The 18,194-nt window shown below is 47.8% G+C and overlaps 3 protein-coding genes across 3 annotated transcripts; 2 read left to right on the top strand and 1 right to left on the bottom strand.

Annotated features, from left to right (window-relative positions):
- Positions 1-409: 409 nt before the first annotated feature.
- Positions 410-6,905, top strand: N7529_000039 (type I polyketide synthase; the record flags this gene model as incomplete). The annotated part of the gene is made up of 2 exons (XM_057235570.1): positions 410-699; positions 749-6,905. Coding segments are annotated over 2 exons (6,447 nt in total), but the record flags the coding sequence as incomplete, so codon positions are not given.
- A 1,483-nt stretch (positions 6,906-8,388) lies between these two features.
- On the bottom strand, positions 8,389-9,612 carry N7529_000038 (uncharacterized protein; the record flags this gene model as incomplete). Its single annotated transcript, XM_057235569.1, has 6 exons — positions 8,389-8,449; positions 8,536-8,607; positions 8,662-8,695; positions 8,751-9,170; positions 9,237-9,384; positions 9,442-9,612. The coding sequence occupies 6 exons, from the start codon at positions 9,610-9,612 to the stop codon at positions 8,389-8,391; spliced, it is 906 nt and encodes a 301-aa protein (XP_057102372.1).
- Positions 9,613-10,924: 1,312 nt separating this feature from the next.
- N7529_000037 (O-methyltransferase) lies at positions 10,925-12,199 on the top strand (the record flags this gene model as incomplete). Its single annotated transcript, XM_057235568.1, has 2 exons — positions 10,925-11,092; positions 11,174-12,199. The coding sequence occupies 2 exons, from the start codon at positions 10,925-10,927 to the stop codon at positions 12,197-12,199; spliced, it is 1,194 nt and encodes a 397-aa protein (XP_057102371.1).
- Positions 12,200-18,194: the final 5,995 nt, after the last annotated feature.

The following is an 18,194-nucleotide window of genomic DNA, read 5'->3' as shown; positions in this document are numbered from 1 at the left end:
ATCTACCTGAGCCCAATCTCAAAGGGCCAAGTGTCCCAGCACTTCCGAGCGGCATGTGGCTAAGGATCGTTTCCGCGCCTAGTTTAAAAGCTGTTATGTTATGCTCATCGTCTGATAGGCTCCATATGGGATCCACCGCAGATGACGAGATAGCTACGATCCGAAGAACCACTTAGAGGGCATTTTGTTTCAGGAGTGCATGATGCTGACAGGCACGCCTCATAGACACTTATCGCAACAGCAACAAGGCCAAGTGTGTTTTGAACTACAGTGATACGTATTTATATCAGACTGATGCACCAGAGCTTCTATTCTGGACTGTCATGTTTCTAAGCCCTAGAGATCAAGACATTTAAAATCGATCGATTTTTTTTTCCCTATCATCTGGTAAACCTCCCATCACAATATTATGGCTGGATCATTGAAGCTGTATGTATTTGGGGATGAGACCGGGGACTTCGCAGAGTCACTACAAAGGCTGTGTGAGCGAAGGAAGGAAGTTCTTTTCCTACATTTCTTAGAAGAGCTTAACAAGGTTCTGAGAGATGAGATACGCCGACAGCCTCGCGACGTACGCGTGCAGATTCCAGAATTCACAGATGTGCTGGATCTTGTCAGACGATACCGTTACTCGGGATCCCACAATCAGATCCTCGAGACTACTCTGACCTGCGTGTGCCAATTGGCGACTGTCATCAGGTATTTGCATTTATAAAGTGTTTATGGTCACAACTAACTGAGTATATAGCTTTTTTGGCAACAAAACATCTCAATACTTTTCTCAGTCCGACAGTGCCTTCGTTGGATTCTGTACTGGTTTGTTGTCGGCCTCTTCAGTCGCTACCAGTCGAGACACGTTACAGTTAATCTCTAATGCTTTGACAACCGTCAGAGTAGCTTTCCGGATTGGCGTCAAGGTTAATGGAGCTGCTCAACGATTGTCGAAGCATGGCGATACTGCTGCCGCTCAGAGCTGGACAACACTCATAATAGGGGCTCAGAAAGAGGCCTCGATAGCGGCACTGGCAAAATTCAACGAATCGAAGGGTGTTCCAAAGGCTAATCAGGCTTACATAAGTGCGAGCAGTAAAGATGTGGTTTCGATTAGTGGGCCCCCGGAAACGACTGCCTCTCTACTTCAGCATTCAGAATACCTTCAGAAGTTCAGGACAGTCTCGCTTGACATATTTGCACCTTTCCATGCACCGCATTTATACAGTGATGACGATGTTGCGGAAGTGTTGCAACCGTTCTCTGACAAGGATGAGAAGAGGAAGTTCTTCATCCCCGTCATCTCAGGTGTCGGAACTCGATACTCTCAAGATTTGCATGTTGATACTCTTATGGTAGAGGTCGTGAGAGATATTTTGATCCGACCGCTCTCATTTGAGAATGTCATGAACACAGTCACAGGAACAATGACAGCATCGCCACATAAAGATTGCCAAATCTTCTCTGTTGGGCCGTCTCAATCGATCAACAGTCTTGCATCAACTCTGAGAGCGGAGACCTCTGTAAATGTGACAACAGAAGGACAACTTCACACGGAAAAACCCGACTATGAGCCTTTGAACGGAGCTCAAAAGATTGCGATCGTTGGAATGTCAGGTCGCTTCCCCAACTCAGACGATCTTGAAAGCTTCTGGAGTACATTACAGCAAGGACTGGACGTACATCGACGGGTTCCTCCGGACCGTTTTGACATCGATGCACACTACGATCCCACTGGGAAAAAACTCAATTCTACTCATACTCCGTATGGATGCTTCATCGAAAACCCAGGTCTATTCGACCCACGTTTCTTCAATATGTCCCAACGGGAAGCCTACCAAACAGATCCTATGGGAAGACTTGCACTAGTGACAGCATATGAAGCTCTCGAAATGTCAGGGTTTGTGCCTGACAGAACACCGTCTTCAATGTTGAATCGAATTGGTACCTTTTATGGACAAACAAGTGATGATTGGCGGACACTCAACGCTGCAGAGAAGATTGATATGTACTATATCCCAGGAACGATTCGAGCTTTTGCCACTGGTCGAATCAACTATCATTTCAAGTTCACAGGACCAAGTTACAACATTGACACAGCCTGTTCGTCCAGCTTTGCTGCAATTCAACTGGCGTGTACGTCATTATTGGCAAAGGAATGCGATACTGCTCTGGCCGGAGGACTCAATGTCATGACATCGCCAGATCTCTTTGCAGGTTTGAGTCGCGCACACTTTTTGTCCAAAACCGGATCTTGCAAAACTTTTGATGATGGTGCTGATGGCTTCTGTCGTGGCGACGGAGTTGGTACAGTTGTACTAAAGAGGCTAGAAGATGCCGAGGCTGACAACGATCCAATTTTGGCTGTCGTTCTAGGCACGGCAACAAATCATTCCTCTGAGGCAGTCTCAATCACCCGACCTCATGGACCAGCCCAGGAATTTCTTTACAGAAAGATCCTGAAGCATACAGGTGTGGACCCTGTTGATGTCAGTTACGTTGAGATGCACGGCACAGGAACGCAGGCCGGTGATGGAACTGAAATGAAGTCTATTACAAATGTTTTTGCTCCACGAGACCAAGGTCGCCGCAAACCAGATCAACTAATCCATCTCGGCGCACTCAAGTCAAACATTGGTCATGGTGAAGCTTCTGCCGGCGTGGCATCTCTGATTAAAACTGTCATTATGATGCAAAAGAATGCTATTCCTGCCCATGTTGGCATCAAGACCACCATGAATAAAACGTTCCCTCATGACCTGAACGAACGAGGTGTTCGAATTGCTTTCAAAGAAACCCCCTGGGTTTGTCCCGATGGAGGAAAAAGGCGTGCCTACTTGAACAACTTCGGCGCTTCAGGTGGGAATACTGGTCTCCTCCTGGAGGATCGTCCAGCTCTTGTCCCAATAGGGGGCAGAGATCCCAGAACAAGTTTTGTTGTTTCGCTAAGTGCCAAATCGACATATTCTCTGGACCAGAATATTAACCGACTCGCAACTTATCTTGAAACGAACCCGGACACATGTTTGCCAGCGCTGTCATATACAACCACTGCCAGGCGAATTCACTATCTACACCGTGTCTCTTACGCAGTGAGAAGCATCCCGGAAATATTGAAATCTTTAAGGTCAATCCAGCCTAAGGCTATCAAATCTGATCCGATAAGCTCTGGCAAAATCGCTTTTGCGTTCACTGGGCAAGGATCGCATTACGCAGGTCTCGGAAAAAAACTTTTCGAGGACTCACAGACCTTCCGAAATGATGTGATGGAATTCGACAGGATTGGTCAGAGGCAGGGCTTCCCAACTTTCTTACCTCTCATAGACGGATCTGTGGAAGTCGGATCACTCTCGCCAGTTGCACTCCAACTTGGACAATCATGCGTTCAGATTGCACTTGCGCGGCTCTGGCAGTCTTGGGGTATCACTCCAAATAGCGTTATTGGTCACAGCCTCGGAGAGTATGCTGCACTAAACGTTGCTGGTGTCTTATCTGTCAGTGACACAATTTACCTCGTGGGACGAAGAGCTCAACTTCTCGAAGAGCTTTGCACCCCGGGTAGTCATAAGATGTTAGCCATTGCGGCATCTGTGAGCTTTGTTGTAGAGACTCTGGGTGATAAGCACATTGAAGTCGCATGCATCAATGGCCCCAATGAGACTGTCATCAGCGGTTCCGCAGAGCAAATGGAGAATTTCTCGAAAAAGCTCAAGGCCACCAACATCAAGTGCTCCTTGCTATCGACAGCTTATGCCTTCCATTCAGCACAGATCCAAGTCATCGTTGAGCAATACAGAAAAGCGGCAAGCTCAGTCAATTTCGGAACTCCAAATGTCCCGGTTATCTCTCCTCTACTTGGGGACGTTGTAACTGACGGCAATGTCTTTGGACCGGATTATCTGTGCCGTCAAGCTCGAGAAGCTGTGAACTTCATGGGTGCCCTCAAAGTTGTCGAATCAAAGGGACTTGTTGATAACGTAATCTGGCTTGAAATTGGACCCGCACCTGTGTGCTCTACTTTCATCAAATCATGTCTCGGAAGCAAGACATTTACTGTGCCATCGCTGCGCCAGCAAGAAGATGTTTGGAAGACATTGTCCGGCACCCTTAGCAACCTTTACTCCAAGGGACTTACAATCGAATGGGAAGAAGTCCATCGTGAGTATGAAGCCTCCCACACCGTGCTAGCTCTTCCGAGCTACCGCTTCGAGGAGAAAAACTATTGGCTCGACTACAACAACAATTGGTGTCTGACGAAAGGCCAAAAGCTTGTCGAGTCAGCCGCTCCAAAGCGTCGGGAACGTCATTTGTCAACGCCATCTGTACAGAAGTTAACCAAGGAAGACTTTGGAAAAACAAAGATTACTGTTGTTGCCGAATCAGATCTGTCTGATCCTGATCTAAACCACGCAGTGACGGGTCATTTGGTTAATGGATCAGCTCTTTGCCCAGCAGGTGTTTACGCCGAGTCGTCGTTGACTTTGGCGGGCTACATTTACAACAAAATCAAGAAGGTAGAAAACGTTGGCATGGATGTGCGTGCTCTGGAAATCATGAAACCCTTGATCGCCAAAGGTCGTGATCAAAAGGAGAAGCAAGTCTTCAGAATAACTGCCACGGCCGACCAACCTCTGAAGCTAGTGAAGATCAGTTATAACAGCGTCTCTGCTGACGGCAGCTTGGGAGTGTTGCATGCTACCTGTAATGTTGAGTACGGAGACACCAAAATCTGGCGTGCAGGATGGTCGAGACTGGCATATCTGATCCGATCGCGGATCAACGTTATGAATGATGGTGTCAAAGATCGCCAGTATCAGAAACTCGACCGCAAAAGAGCTTACGAAGGTTTCTCGGGCTTCGTTGAGTACGACAAACAATACCATGGGATGAAGGAAGTAGTCATGGATCAGAAGAACCTCGAAGCCACCTCAAAATTGGAATTCCAGCCGTCCAACGACTATGGTGAATTTGAGATAGACCCTCGGTTCATCGACAATATCTCCCATCTTTCAGGATTTATTCTGAACGGATCAGGCGCCACGGACACCAAAAAGCAAGTTTATGTATCTCACGGATGGGATCACCTACAAATTGCTCAACCTCTATCAAGCAGCAAGTCATACAGGAATTATGTCAAGATGCACGAAGTTCAGAAAGCGACCATGGCGGGCGATGTCTACATTTTTGACGGAGAAGAGATGGTTGCGCTTGTAGGAGGTGTGAAGTTCAAGGCGATCCCCCGAGCTGTCATCGATCAACTCTTACCTCCTCTCAAGGGAGCCACATCTCAAATGGCTGCCATCAAAGACAAGCCAGTCAAGGACTTAAAACCCCTCAGGAAGTCTTTGCCTCAACAGAAACCAAAGGCGGCTGTGACTAAAGCCAGCCAAGAGCTACAGGATCGAGTGTCTGTGCTACAAAAGCAGAACAAAGCAATAATTGATGATTTCCTGGCTTTAATAGGCGAGGAGTTAGGTGTGGAGCCGTCGGAGCTTCAAGATGACACCGCGTTTGCTGATCTTGGCCTGGACTCACTCATGTCGCTCTCAATCACTGGGCGTATTCGCGAGGAACTTGGCTTGGAAGCTGTCCCGTCTTCGTTGTTCACTGATTTCGCTACCATCGGCCCGGTGAAAGCAGTAATTATGAAGCTTACGGACGGTTCTTTCGATGAAACTACGACAGCTACCACAGAAGAAGAAGACCCGTCTACGGCAGATGCAGATGACACTGAGATGGATAAAGAGATTCCTCTTGCATCTACAATCGCGGATCCATCTTTCAGCGAATCTATGGATGGGTTGTTAGCCATCGTCTGTGAAGAGTTAGGTATGGACCTAGCGGAGCTGCTCGAGGTGCAGCACTTCGCTGAGGCTGGTGTTGACTCTTTGATGTCACTTACTATCACCGGGAGAGCTCGCGAAGATTTGGAGATGGACATTTCGTCCTCGTTCTTCGTGAACTATCCTACTGTCGACCAGGCAAGATTAGCCATTGCATCTCTCATGGGTAGTGGCGATCAGACCGGAACTACCACACCATACAGCGTCAGCGATGATGCTAAATCATCAACGAGCTCTTTGACTACAAGCTCGGTGATTACAGCTAGCGCTCCGGTGCTCGACAGCATTGCTAAGCCTGACTACGACTTGGAAGTACAAGACATTAGTCGGTCGGATCGACCTGCAACATCAATCGTACTGCAAGGGAGTCTTAAGACTGCTTCAAAGACTCTTTTCCTTCTACCTGACGGATCAGGTTCGGCAACCTCATATGCTGCTCTTCCCAAAATTTCACCAGATCTATGTGTCGTCGGTCTCAATTGCCCTTTCATGAAAATTCCTTTCGAGTATACAACCGGAATCGATGGTGTTGCGTCACTGTACCTTTCTGAAATCAGGCGAAGACGACCCGAAGGTCCATATCTTCTCGGAGGATGGTCTGCTGGCGGTGTGTTAGCGTATGCCGTGGCATGCCAACTGATGGAAATGGGAGAAGAGATTGGGGCTCTCTTCTTGATCGACTCGCCATGCCCAATCAATCTGCAGCCACTACCATCTGAGCTGCTACATTTCGTCGACTCACTTGGATTGCTGGGGGTTCAAGGATCAGCGCCTGACTGGTTGATCCCCCATTTCGAGGCATCAATCAAGAACCTTGCTGATTTCATGCCATATCCCATGGATCCGGAAGAAGCACCAAGAACACATATCATCTGGGCTCGCGACGGACTTGTCTCGGAATCGGATGAGAAGCAGTTTCCGAGATCTAATGCCGAGGCGAAGAGTGTCAAGTTCTTACTTGATGGCAGACAGAGCCTCGGAACCTACGGATGGGAGAAGTTGATTGGCTCGGAAAACATCAGCGTGGATTTCATAGAAGGCAATCACTTCACGATGATACGCGAACCAAACGTAAGTCACCCAAATTTATCACTCACACAAAAGCAGATACTAACACTCTAGGGCAGGTAAATCAATTGCCAACTGTTCTGAATCGCATCATTGGTCTATAAGATGTTGGATTGATACATGTCAGGAAAAAAAGGCCGGAGGCTGTAGTCTTGATCTCATAAACCCTAAGATCTCCTACTTATGGACATTTATCTGATATTTTAACTACTGGTTGCATGTGAAGCTATGCCGTAGATACAAGCGCAAAAATTGTACACAGGATGACCATGCCTAATTAGGTAATAAAGTGAGACCGGCAGAAGACGAATTTGAAAAACCGTTATAAGCTTGAGATAGGGAAATTAAATTGTCCTGTGACTAAAGTCCAAAATGAAGAGAGTCCTTAGTATATTGTTGGTAGGCGACTGATCTTTGAGTACTTTTCGTGGGGCTTAACAGTCTCTGTGACAATGCCCAGCATCATCAGGGTTATCCTGGTGCGAGTCGAAGCGGTTTGTTGATGCTGGAGATTGGGGTAGGATACGGAAGCCCTTGAAATTAAGGCCTGACCGCTGGGAAATTATTGTTTGAATTGGAAGGGGTGATGTTGCCCAACGAGAAGGCTCCGCCGAGCAGTAGGCTCAAGAGTTGAGAATCTTGCAAGATGAGATCGATGGGTGTCGTTTGAGTGCTCAAACATCCGTGATACCTGTGGCCGACAATCAATGGTAGCAGATAGTGGTTATTTTCCAATCGCTCGTAGGATTTACGCATGCTATTTGGTGACCAGCTCCTGTCGCCGGTAAGTGTTGCGAGGTAATTGAAATCGGATTCATGCGGGCAAACGGTGACGAGCGCGTTACGTGTGGCGCAACTTCCGAGGCCTCCAACACAAAGCTATAGCGCTAAGAGAGAAACAGGCAGACCACGGCTGGGGCCTTAGGAGGCCACCACCTAGATACCCAAAGTGCCTCTCAGTCAACCTAGAGATTGCCTACTTGGAGTCAGATTTTAAACTTAACTCTGATGTTCGTTTCTGGCTACATCCAAATGAATGTGACGCAAGAATATGCCTCACTCTACGTATCCATAGGGACAAGCCAAAGATCCACATTAAGAAATGGTAATTTCGGAATAGCAGACCACACCGCACTCAAAGCTTCGGAATTGCAAAAAGTGGCAACCGAAGTGACTGCAATCAACAACCCTCTAACCATACCATTCCAGGATTTATCTCTTCGGTCACCATCCACACCTGCAGAAAGATAGATTGAAATCTTCGAAGAATCCCTTGAAGACAATGCAGACAAATCCTGGGACATGTAGAGTTGATAAATGGACTTGTTATTGATTTTTAATTTAGTTAATTAGTTAATATACAGTAACCAGGCAGGATACGTATGGAAAGACACGAATCCCTCTCATGCTCTATGTCTGACCTTTTCACACCGAGTCTATATTTTGCCATGAGTCCTGCTCACTTCCATAACCTTCGGCATCACGACTACTCTGCTTTGTATTTCTTAAAGGTAATTCCGACACCGAAGCTGAGGCCTTCGCAGACCCTGGGATGGTGGAGTTGGATCGAATCTTGTATCCGGGGCCTCGACTATTTCTTGAGGTATCCCCTTTAGAGGAACCCCTACCTAACTTAAATGTCTTGCGGAAGAATGGCCGTAGGGTTGGGATACATGCAGCAACGATGACTACATTTTGCTCGATCCTAGAATACAATTAGACTCTGACATATCTAAGGACTGGGTGAATTTCTACTCACAAACCCCAGAGAACTAACGGTACCACAGCCCAAACTGATACTTGTTAGCTTCTTGATTAAGACCAAAGGGTGGTCAAAGGAAGACTTACGTGGGTCTGAACGGTTCGTAAACAAGTGCAGATATGTTGCCTTCACGATGGTGACAATCGCCGAAAGCATTGTCAATCCCATCATGATGCAGACACCAAGTTTTGTCGAGAAGGGCATTTGCAGTTTCCAAAACGCACTAATTGGAACAATGGCCAAAACAATATCCGTCACAGTCGTGTAGGCGCTGACCCAGTAGGAAAAGTTATCAAAGACATCTGAGCTCCAGCACGTGCCCTTCAACGTGGGGTTCCACAACATTGCGGTAGGCTTGCATTGGAAGAAAACAATGAGCACTGATATCATGGCGAAAATAACCTGAAAGGTCACCATAGCGTACAGAAACCATTTACGAAGCGAATGAGGGTCTAGGAGATGAACGATGAGGATAGCGATGGAGATGTTGGGAAAGCTAAATGCGCCTTGAGGATATAAAGCAAATCAGCTCTCGAAATTTCATATCAATTGCTTTGGAAGGAGAATTATACCGATATTGAATGGAAATGCAATGATCTGCCAAAAAGCCGTTTGTTCATATCGCTCTATCCCATGCTCGGCGACGACCGCTGAAGTATGTCGTCCCAGCCCTAAAGTCACGGAGTATGAGACGAATGCGGTTGCGATGATACTAATAGCCTTCAGCAATCACGATTAGCTTTCCATATCTCCGACTCATCAGTTCATGTTCCTCACCAAAGAGAAGAAGATGAAAAAGTCGTCCCACCCGATGCGACTGCTCTCCATACGTGTGAATAGCTTCAAGAACACTGCCGCCATAGCAACACCGGTAAAGATCCATCCGATCGAGTGGATCTCTCCCGCGCGGCTTTCACTGAAATCCACATTTGTGTCGAAGGCGGCCATGATAAGAGAATGTTCCTTCGACAGGTTGGAAGCTTATCAGAAGTAAAGGCTTGGAACCTAAGCCAACGGTTCACTTGAAAGGAAAATCCCTATTAATATGAGAATTAAAGCCTTATCAACTTTGGACCCGGACTTGAGACTAACATTCGCCCAAACAACTGCATTGTCCACGGAGTAAAAAGTATTAGAAACTGGATAGAAATTGGCTAGTAATTATCTCGCTAAATCTAATCCCTGCCACATTTGAGGCGACTATTGGAATACGCGGTCTTGAAACCCTGCCATAAATTAACACGGGCTATAGTGCATATAATGGAGTTTCCGCCCCCGGCGCCCAGTGCGCCACTCGAATAATATTTATTCCCAGTTGTATCACACATGTACCATCTGTATGGGGCGCACATACTCATGATACCTTAACATAAAAATTTTAAAATCGATATACCTTAGCCACACCTTTACATAATTCAGAAAAACTTAAACTTATACCTTGTAGATAAAATCATGCTATGATTCTATTTGTTGTTCCATTTAATTGAGATATAAAGGGATTGGAGCCAGCATTAGAAAAATTAATTTCTCCATACAAAAATTTACGAGGAGGAGGACACTACAGGGGGCCGGGGGCGGAAACGCAATTCCGGTTTTCCGTCGGGACCCACGCGAAAGCCACAACTTGCTTCTTCCAAGGTCTGGGGTTGAATCTGGGCTCCATTCTGTCTCCTCAAGCGTGGACTATATACTGTCGAGATCATCGTGGCCTATTCAAACTTATCTCTGGGGTGGAAGTTGAGTTGTAGCCCCGAGGAGACAATGAGGCTACATGCGATCGCCCCTGGGACTGTGGAGGCTTGATTCCGCCCCCAACTCGGTCCAGCCAAACGGTGCCCTAACAATTCATGGCGTTCTATAGTGGAGAGCCTACGATCTGCCTCTTCCTGCATCAGAAGCCGAGGGCGAATCGCTTCTTTTACACATTGTTGTTTATCTAATTGCTTGTCATTGGCCTTATCAAGCAGAGCGCGACTAGACACTGCCCGAAGCGCCCCTTAGCCGCTACTTGCATTGGTAGGGTTTGTCAGTTCACACTTGCTGAGCCGAGCCTGGGGTCCAAGCCAATGAGAATGATGATCCATGCGCTAAGCTCCTGAGAGCAAGAGGGGCTTGAGTTGACTCCCGTGGCTGTATTGTGACGAGGCAATTCGTAAAATTGGCTGGCCACTTTTCCTTAAGAACCCCTAATGCTGCCAGTTTACGCTCGCAGGAACTGGAAATCTGCGAACTATTTACAATGCTGAAACAACCTCGAACAATGGCGCCCCCAACCCCATCGGAGATTCTGAATGGAATTGCCGCGGCCCGCATCGCATTTGACAAAAATGAGGCGGGGTCAAGAGAAGCTCTGATTGACTACAGTCGCGCGCTCATCGCAGCACTGGAGATTCCAAGCGAGTTTGTACAGCGTACCTTCTGGGCAGAAGTATGCATATTCCCAAGGCTAAATAATTACTGCTATGTCTCAAGTTTTGCGCGCTAACTATGAGTCCCCAATCTATCATAGCCTGCTCAATCCGCCACCATCCGTGTCGCCGTTGATGTTAAACTTTTCCAACATCTTCAGGAAGCAGGGTCCTCGGGACTTAGCCCAGCCGCTTTGTCTGAGAAGACCGGGATCGATGTCGTTCTCCTCCAACGACTAACCCGACATCTTGCTTCCATGAACCTTATCATTCTCCATGACGGCGCATTCTTTGCGACGGGTTTAAGCAATGGACTGGCAGCAGAGAACTATCAACATAGCATCTCTTTCTGCTATGATGTGTCCCGTCCTTCCTTCAATGGATTTCCAGAACATTTCAAAAAGAATGGATACAAGCCTCCAACTCTCAGTGGAATAGACGGCCCCTTTCAATTCGCGCATAACTCAGAGTTACCATTCTTCGATTGGCTCGTTGCGACGCCTCCACATCTAGATTATTTCAGCTCCTTCATGAGCGCATACCGTGCCGGCAAGCCAGACTGGTTCGACTTCTATCCGGTGCAAGAGCGGATGATTGAAGGTTTTGACTGTACCGCCGGTAACGCTCTCTTGGTTGACGTCGGTGGTGGCCGGGGTCATGATGTCGCGACTTTCGTTTCAAAATACAAGTCTCACCCGGGCAAGATCATCCTTCAGGATCGCGAGCCCGTCATTGCCGATATGCTCGCTGGCGGGGCTGAGCAAGGCTTTGAGGCGCAAGCCCATGATTTTTTCACGCCTCAGCCCATCACGGGTGCTCGTGCTTACTCACTTCACTCCATTATGCATGATTGGGGCGACGATGAGAGCGTCAAGATCATTGAGAACCTTGTCCCTGCACTCAAGAGGGGCTACTCGCGCGTGCTGTTCAATGAGATTGTTGTTAGCGAAGAGAAGCCCACACTGGCCGCAACAAACATGGATATGATGATGCTGGCTCACTTGAATGTCCGCGAGAGAACAGAAGCTGAATGGATAAGCTTACTTGCTAAGGGAGGGTTAAAGGTAGTCGAGATTCACACGTACCCAGGTGTTGCAGAAAGTTTAATTGAGGCGGAGTTGGCCTAGGAGAATTATTTGAATGTTTCGAATAATATTCTCATAGAGATACTACTATAGCAATGAATAGCAATAGGAAGATAATCGATATCTAACGGCTATTTAACGATGATTTTGGTGCAATATCGCAGCTAACAAACAAAACGCCCTCTTCTTTGAGAGCACTTTTGAAGCCAGAGTATAACTGGTGGACGGGGAGAGAAGAGAGAAGAGAGAGGGATCGAGAACTATCTAGTGCGTAGAGATATGTTCACCGCCCTTTTCTGCCATACCCCATCACTTTTGCATTTCCGCCTTGAATCACCTTTTTGCTCATGCCACACCCTATTAAGACTTGATTTGAGTCCAGTTTATTCATCATTCTTTAGTATCATTTCATTTCTAATTTTGCGTGAAGTTTGAATGTTATCTGATCAATTTGGTGGTGCTGTTGGTACTGTCGTGTAAGAAGTTATTGGACAACGACCCTGAATGGAGGGCTTACCTAGATAAGCTGGTTGCCCAAGAGAATTCACAGGGAAATGCCCAAAAGAAAGTTGCATTCGTGAACTATGATGTTGAGGAAGTTCACGAGCAAGTGGGTGCACCAGCACTCAATTTCTCAATCGTCATGCATGCACGAGCAAGTAGGGGGGAGCCTATGGGCAAGACCACCACTCCTAAGAGATCACTGCCACCAAACGTGAAGCACAGACCTGAGATGCGTAACAGATGGATCCTGGATTCAGGAGCCAATATACATGTCTGTAATGACAAGTCAAGATTCATTAGTTTCACACCTGACGAAGCCTCGCTGGCCACCGGAGATGCCTCTAGCATGTCGTATGGCACTGGCACTGTTAGATTAACAGGCAGGAACCCGGAAACAGGTACGGCAAGGGTTATCACACTGTCAGATGTGGAATATGCACCTGATTTCCACACTAGCATTGTCTCGTATCACCAGTTGAAGATACGGGGTGTGACTTGGTGTCAGCAGACAGATTGCTTGCTAGAAAGGGCTTCTGGAAAGCCTATCGTCAGCACGACACATGACCCTATTGGCCTGTGGATCTTTGATCGGCCGAATGAGGAGGGTAAATCCCTCTATTGACAATTAACACCATCCACCATTGTGCATGCAACCCGGCGTTCAGTCCAAACCAGAGTTCAGGAAGCAACACCTGAGCACTGGCATCGCCGGTTTGCCCATATCAACCAACAGAGTATTAAGAAGCTCGAGCAAATGGTGGAAGGAGTAAGGGTGTCGTCGTCGTCGGCGCCGAATCGTTTAGGAAGTGAAGGAGATCCGGGGGTGCACTGTGAAACATGCAGGTTATCACATGCGCCAAGACAGATCTCTCGAAGACCAATTGGACAAACCTTTGGTAGGTTTGGCAGGGTGCATTTCGATCTGATACAAATCCAACCTGGCTACAACAAGCACCAGTGGATATCCCATTTCTATGTTGACGGGGTGAAATTTCACTGGGTTATGACGCACGAGAAGAAGTCTGAATGCCAGCAAGCGATTAGTGACTTCGTGGCATTTGCTAGGAATTGGTGGAACCTGCCTATCAAGGCATTCCACTATGACAACGAGCGTGCGGCAGGAAGTGCTGCACACACATTCCTAACGAATGAGGGAATCGTGGTGTATCACTCACCTCCAGGGCATGCAGAAATGAATGGCTATATTGAGCGTGCAGGTGGTATGATCATCATGCGTGCTAGAATGCTCATTCAAGAGGGAAAGCTTCCCAAAGAACTATGGCCAGAGGCTGTGATAGCTGCGGTATGGTTATTAAACCGAATCCCAACCTTCGTATCTGCGGAGAATCGGTGGATCGTACCGTGGCAAGAGATTCGACGGGGGTTCGGGGGTGACAACGAGTTGCCGAAAGTGAACCTATCGAATGTGAAATTGTATGGCAGTCTTGCCTACTGCAGAATCAATAAGCAGGTGCAATCTGATAAGATGGCCCCTAGGGCAGAGATCGGATTTCTGGTTGGTTATATCACAACGAATGTCTGGAGAGTGTGGATTCCACATACAGGGAAAGTGAAAGTGATTCGCGACGCCGTGTTTGATGAATCGAGGAAATACACACCTGAATATCAGCACCACCAGGCAATCCCCCTGCCTATCGTTAGTGAACCGCAGTATCTGTCAGATGAAGAAGTTCTTCAGTTGATCAGAGAGATCGCAACAGCGGCAAGAGCCAATGAGGTAGAGCAAGCAGCTCAACAAATGCTAGAGCCGCTCTCCTCGCGAAGAAATGAGGAGGAAGATGTTCCTGCGAGTCAAGAAGAACATAGTATCGCAGCAGAAACTGTGAATGAAATGGACACTCTGGAACAGGAAGAGTTGCAAGAGCAACGAGGCACCAAACCAGCAAGGACAACGCCCTCTCTAACGCCAGAAAGACGGCAGGCCAGCCAGCCAGTGGAGCAGGTGCCAGGTGCGTTTCCAGAAGATGTACCATTGCCACCAACCCCGCCTCGCGAAGCCAATATTCAGGGGGTGAGGCCGCCGGTGCCAACACAGGTGCCACCAACAGCGCCCTCACCAGAGCTATCACCACCATCAACAGAACCTTCACAAAGGTTATCACTATCACCGTTACTGTCAGACCAGGGGGTGGAAGCACCTGGAGATGATGGAAACGATAGGAAAGGGTTAGCAAGTGATGAGAATGAATGGACTAGTGATGGAACTCACATTCAGGAAGAAGGTGATCTCCAGGAAGAAGGTGATCTGGCAGCAACACCAGAGACAGATGATGAATTGGAAAGGCAGCTACAGAGCGAGTTAACACCCATCGCTACCAGAGAGATATTTGGAGATGTTGACACCAGCAACATTATCTCTGGGAAGAGATCTCGCCAACCAAAACGAGACGATGATTACTACGCCCATACCACCATTCACCATCATGAAGATTCACCAATCATGCTAGCAGCCTTCGCAGCAGGTTTGAACGCAGAGAAACCGGAGACTCGTCGGCATAGAGATGACATGCCACCTCTTCCGAAGCGTTGGAAAGATGTGTTGAACCATCCTTTCCAGGAAGGCTGGACGGCAGCAATGAGGAAGGAGATCGATAGCATTACCAGCAAGCAGACCTATGAGGTGGTATCAACCCCGAAAGACAAAGGAAAGCAAGTGCTCCCTCTCCTATGGATCTTCGCATACAAATTTGACCAAGATGGGTATCTCATTAAGCTTAAAGCCCGGATCTGTGTGCGCGGAGACCTCGAGACCATCTCTGCCGAAGAGAAGAGAGCAGCTACACTTGCTGCTCGCACTGCGAGAATGTTATTTGCCCTCGTGGCGGCATATGATCTTGATCTAAGGCAAAGAGACGCTGTTACTGCGTTTCTGAATGCTAAACTAGATCAGGAAACGTACACCCACATGCCTGAAGGTTTCGCTACCCCCGGCAAGTGCTGGAAACTACGGAGAGCGCTCTACGGTTTGAGAATCTCTCCGAGGCTATGGCAGCAGGAAGCGGCTGCTGTATTGAAGAAGTTGGGGCTAAGGCAAGTCCCAGAGGATCCCTGTGTGTTTGTGGGGAAAGGCATATTGATATTCTTCTATGTGGATGATATATTGATTGCTGCACACTACACTGCAAGGCAGCAAGCTGCTGATCTGGAGAGAGCCCTCGAAGCGCACTGGGAATTGACAGACCATGGTGACGCTGAGTGGTTTCTCAATATCCGAATCATCAGAGACAGGGTGCAGAAGAAGCTGTGGTTATGCCAAGATAGCTATATCACTGGAATAGCCGCTCGCTACAACCTTACAGAGCGAGCACCAGTGAGCACACCAATGGCTGTCGAAGACCTTAAGAAGTATGATAGGCAAGCTACTCCCCGAGAGATCAACCTGTATCAACAGAAGGTTGGCTCTGCAGGATATGCCTGCACCATCACACGGGTCGACGCTGCTAAAGCGTGTGCTAAACTAGCACAGTTCCTGGTAAACCCAGGACCACAGCACCACCAGGCAGTTGATAGGCTGATCATCTACCTGTATTCTACCCGGTATCTTGCCATTGAATACTCAGCCAGTGTGGGAAGCCCGAACTCGGGTTTAGGGATCAAAGCAAGTGATCACTCGGTACAGATAGCAAGCGATGCATCGTACGGGGATCACGACGACAGAAAGAGCTCCGCTGGATTCATTATTCAGATATATGGGGGCCCTGTGGACTGGAAAGCCAGTAAACAGTCCACTGTCACAACGTCTACCACTGAAGCGGAGTTGCTAGCACTTTCCGAAGCCAGCAAGCACCTCCAGTGGTGGAGAAGGATGTTTGAAAACATCGGGTTTGAGATATCACATACCATGACGATCGACTGTGACAACGAGCGTACAGTCGCCTTGGTGAACCTGGAGAATTCCAGGTTTGAGACGAAGCTCCGGCACATTGATATCCATAACCATTGGGTACGACAGGAAGCCAGAGCGGGGAGGGTTGCCGTGAGATGGGTGCCGACAGGGAAGATGGTTGCTGACGGCTTGACGAAGCTGCTTCCTAGACAGAAGCATGAAGAATTTGTCAGGTTGCTCAGGATGCGGACCATCGATCACATGATCAGTGATTCCTGAACAGGAAACAGAGACTGATTCATGAAAAGTGGTTAAATGGAGCTTTCAGCGAGTGATGGATTCACCAGGTTGTCATCGAGGCCAGAGAGCAGTGAGCGCTGACCCCGATGAGGGGGTGTGTCGGTGAATTGCCAGCAAGGATCCACTATTATTTGTAATTACTTAGTCATGTTAGATCCCCCTAGTTATAAATTGCCAGAACCAGGGGTAATAAAAGACAGAGCATTCATACATTCTTATTGGCCAGGGCGAGTGAGCATACCGACAGTTTCCATTACCCCTAATTCTGGCAATTTATATATAGGTGTAATTTACTTGCTGAATAATGAACAAACACGACAAACAAGTGGGCCTGCTTTCTCAGGCTTCCGACACACCCCCTCATCTTGCGCAGATTGGGCAAGATGACCCTTGAAACGCCCATTTCTGTAATAGACACAGAAACAGCCTCTGTTTCCCTTCTAGGCCTAGGTGATCAGGTGACCTACATCAGCCATTCTAAGCAAGCGAATGAAATTTTCATGCTTCTGGCGAGTCAGGCACTTGGTGAGCCCGTTAGCGACCATCTGTGCCGTTAGCACCCATCTGACGGTGATCCTTCCTGCTTGCGCTTCCTGCCTAACCTAGTGATAGTGAATATCGACATGTCGAAGCTTCGTATCGAACGCCGTATCCTCCTTGTTAATGAGTGCAACCGTGCGCTCATTGTCGCAGTCGATGGTGATAGGGTGGGATAACTTAAGGCCAACATTCTACAGCAGTCTTCTCCACCATTAGAGATGCTTGCCAGCCTCAGAAAGTCCCAGTAGCTCGGCCTCCGTAGTAGATATCGTTACCGTTGGCTGCTTGCTGGCTTTCCAGTCTACTGGCCCGCCGAACACTTGGCAGATATATCCAGCAGAACTCTTCCGATCCTTATGATCCCTATACGACGCGTCACTTGCTATCTGGATCGACTCCATATCTTCGATTCCTGCGGCATATTCAATAGCAAGAAACCGGGTGGAGTAAAGGTAACAGATCACCCTGTCGATAGCTTACTGGTGCTATGGTCCTAGGTTCATTAGGAATTGCGCGAGCTTAGCAGTAGCCTTTGCTGCGTCAACCCTAGTAATGGTCGTTGCATAACCTGCTAAGCCCACTTTCTGCTAATACAGATGTGTTTCTCTTGGTGTAGCAACGCCCTCGTACTTGCGTAGTTCTTCCACCGGTAAGGGTGTAAGAACAGGCGCTCGCTCTATTAAGTTATATCTCGCTGTAATGCTTGCGATATAACTATCTTAACAAAGCCACAACTTCTTCTGTGTACGGTCCCTAATGATCCGGATATTGAGAAACCACTCTGCTTCTCCGTGATCAGTCAGTTCCTAGTGCTCTTCAAGTGATTTTTCTAATTGTTTTGCGCTT

This window comes from Penicillium soppii, assembly GCF_028829465.1.
Source record: "Penicillium soppii strain IBT 18220 chromosome Unknown utg000001l, whole genome shotgun sequence".
Lineage (NCBI taxonomy): Eukaryota > Fungi > Ascomycota > Eurotiomycetes > Eurotiales > Aspergillaceae > Penicillium > Penicillium soppii.
Note: the sequence above shows the minus strand (reverse complement) of the source record. Positions and strands in the feature narration are given on the sequence as shown.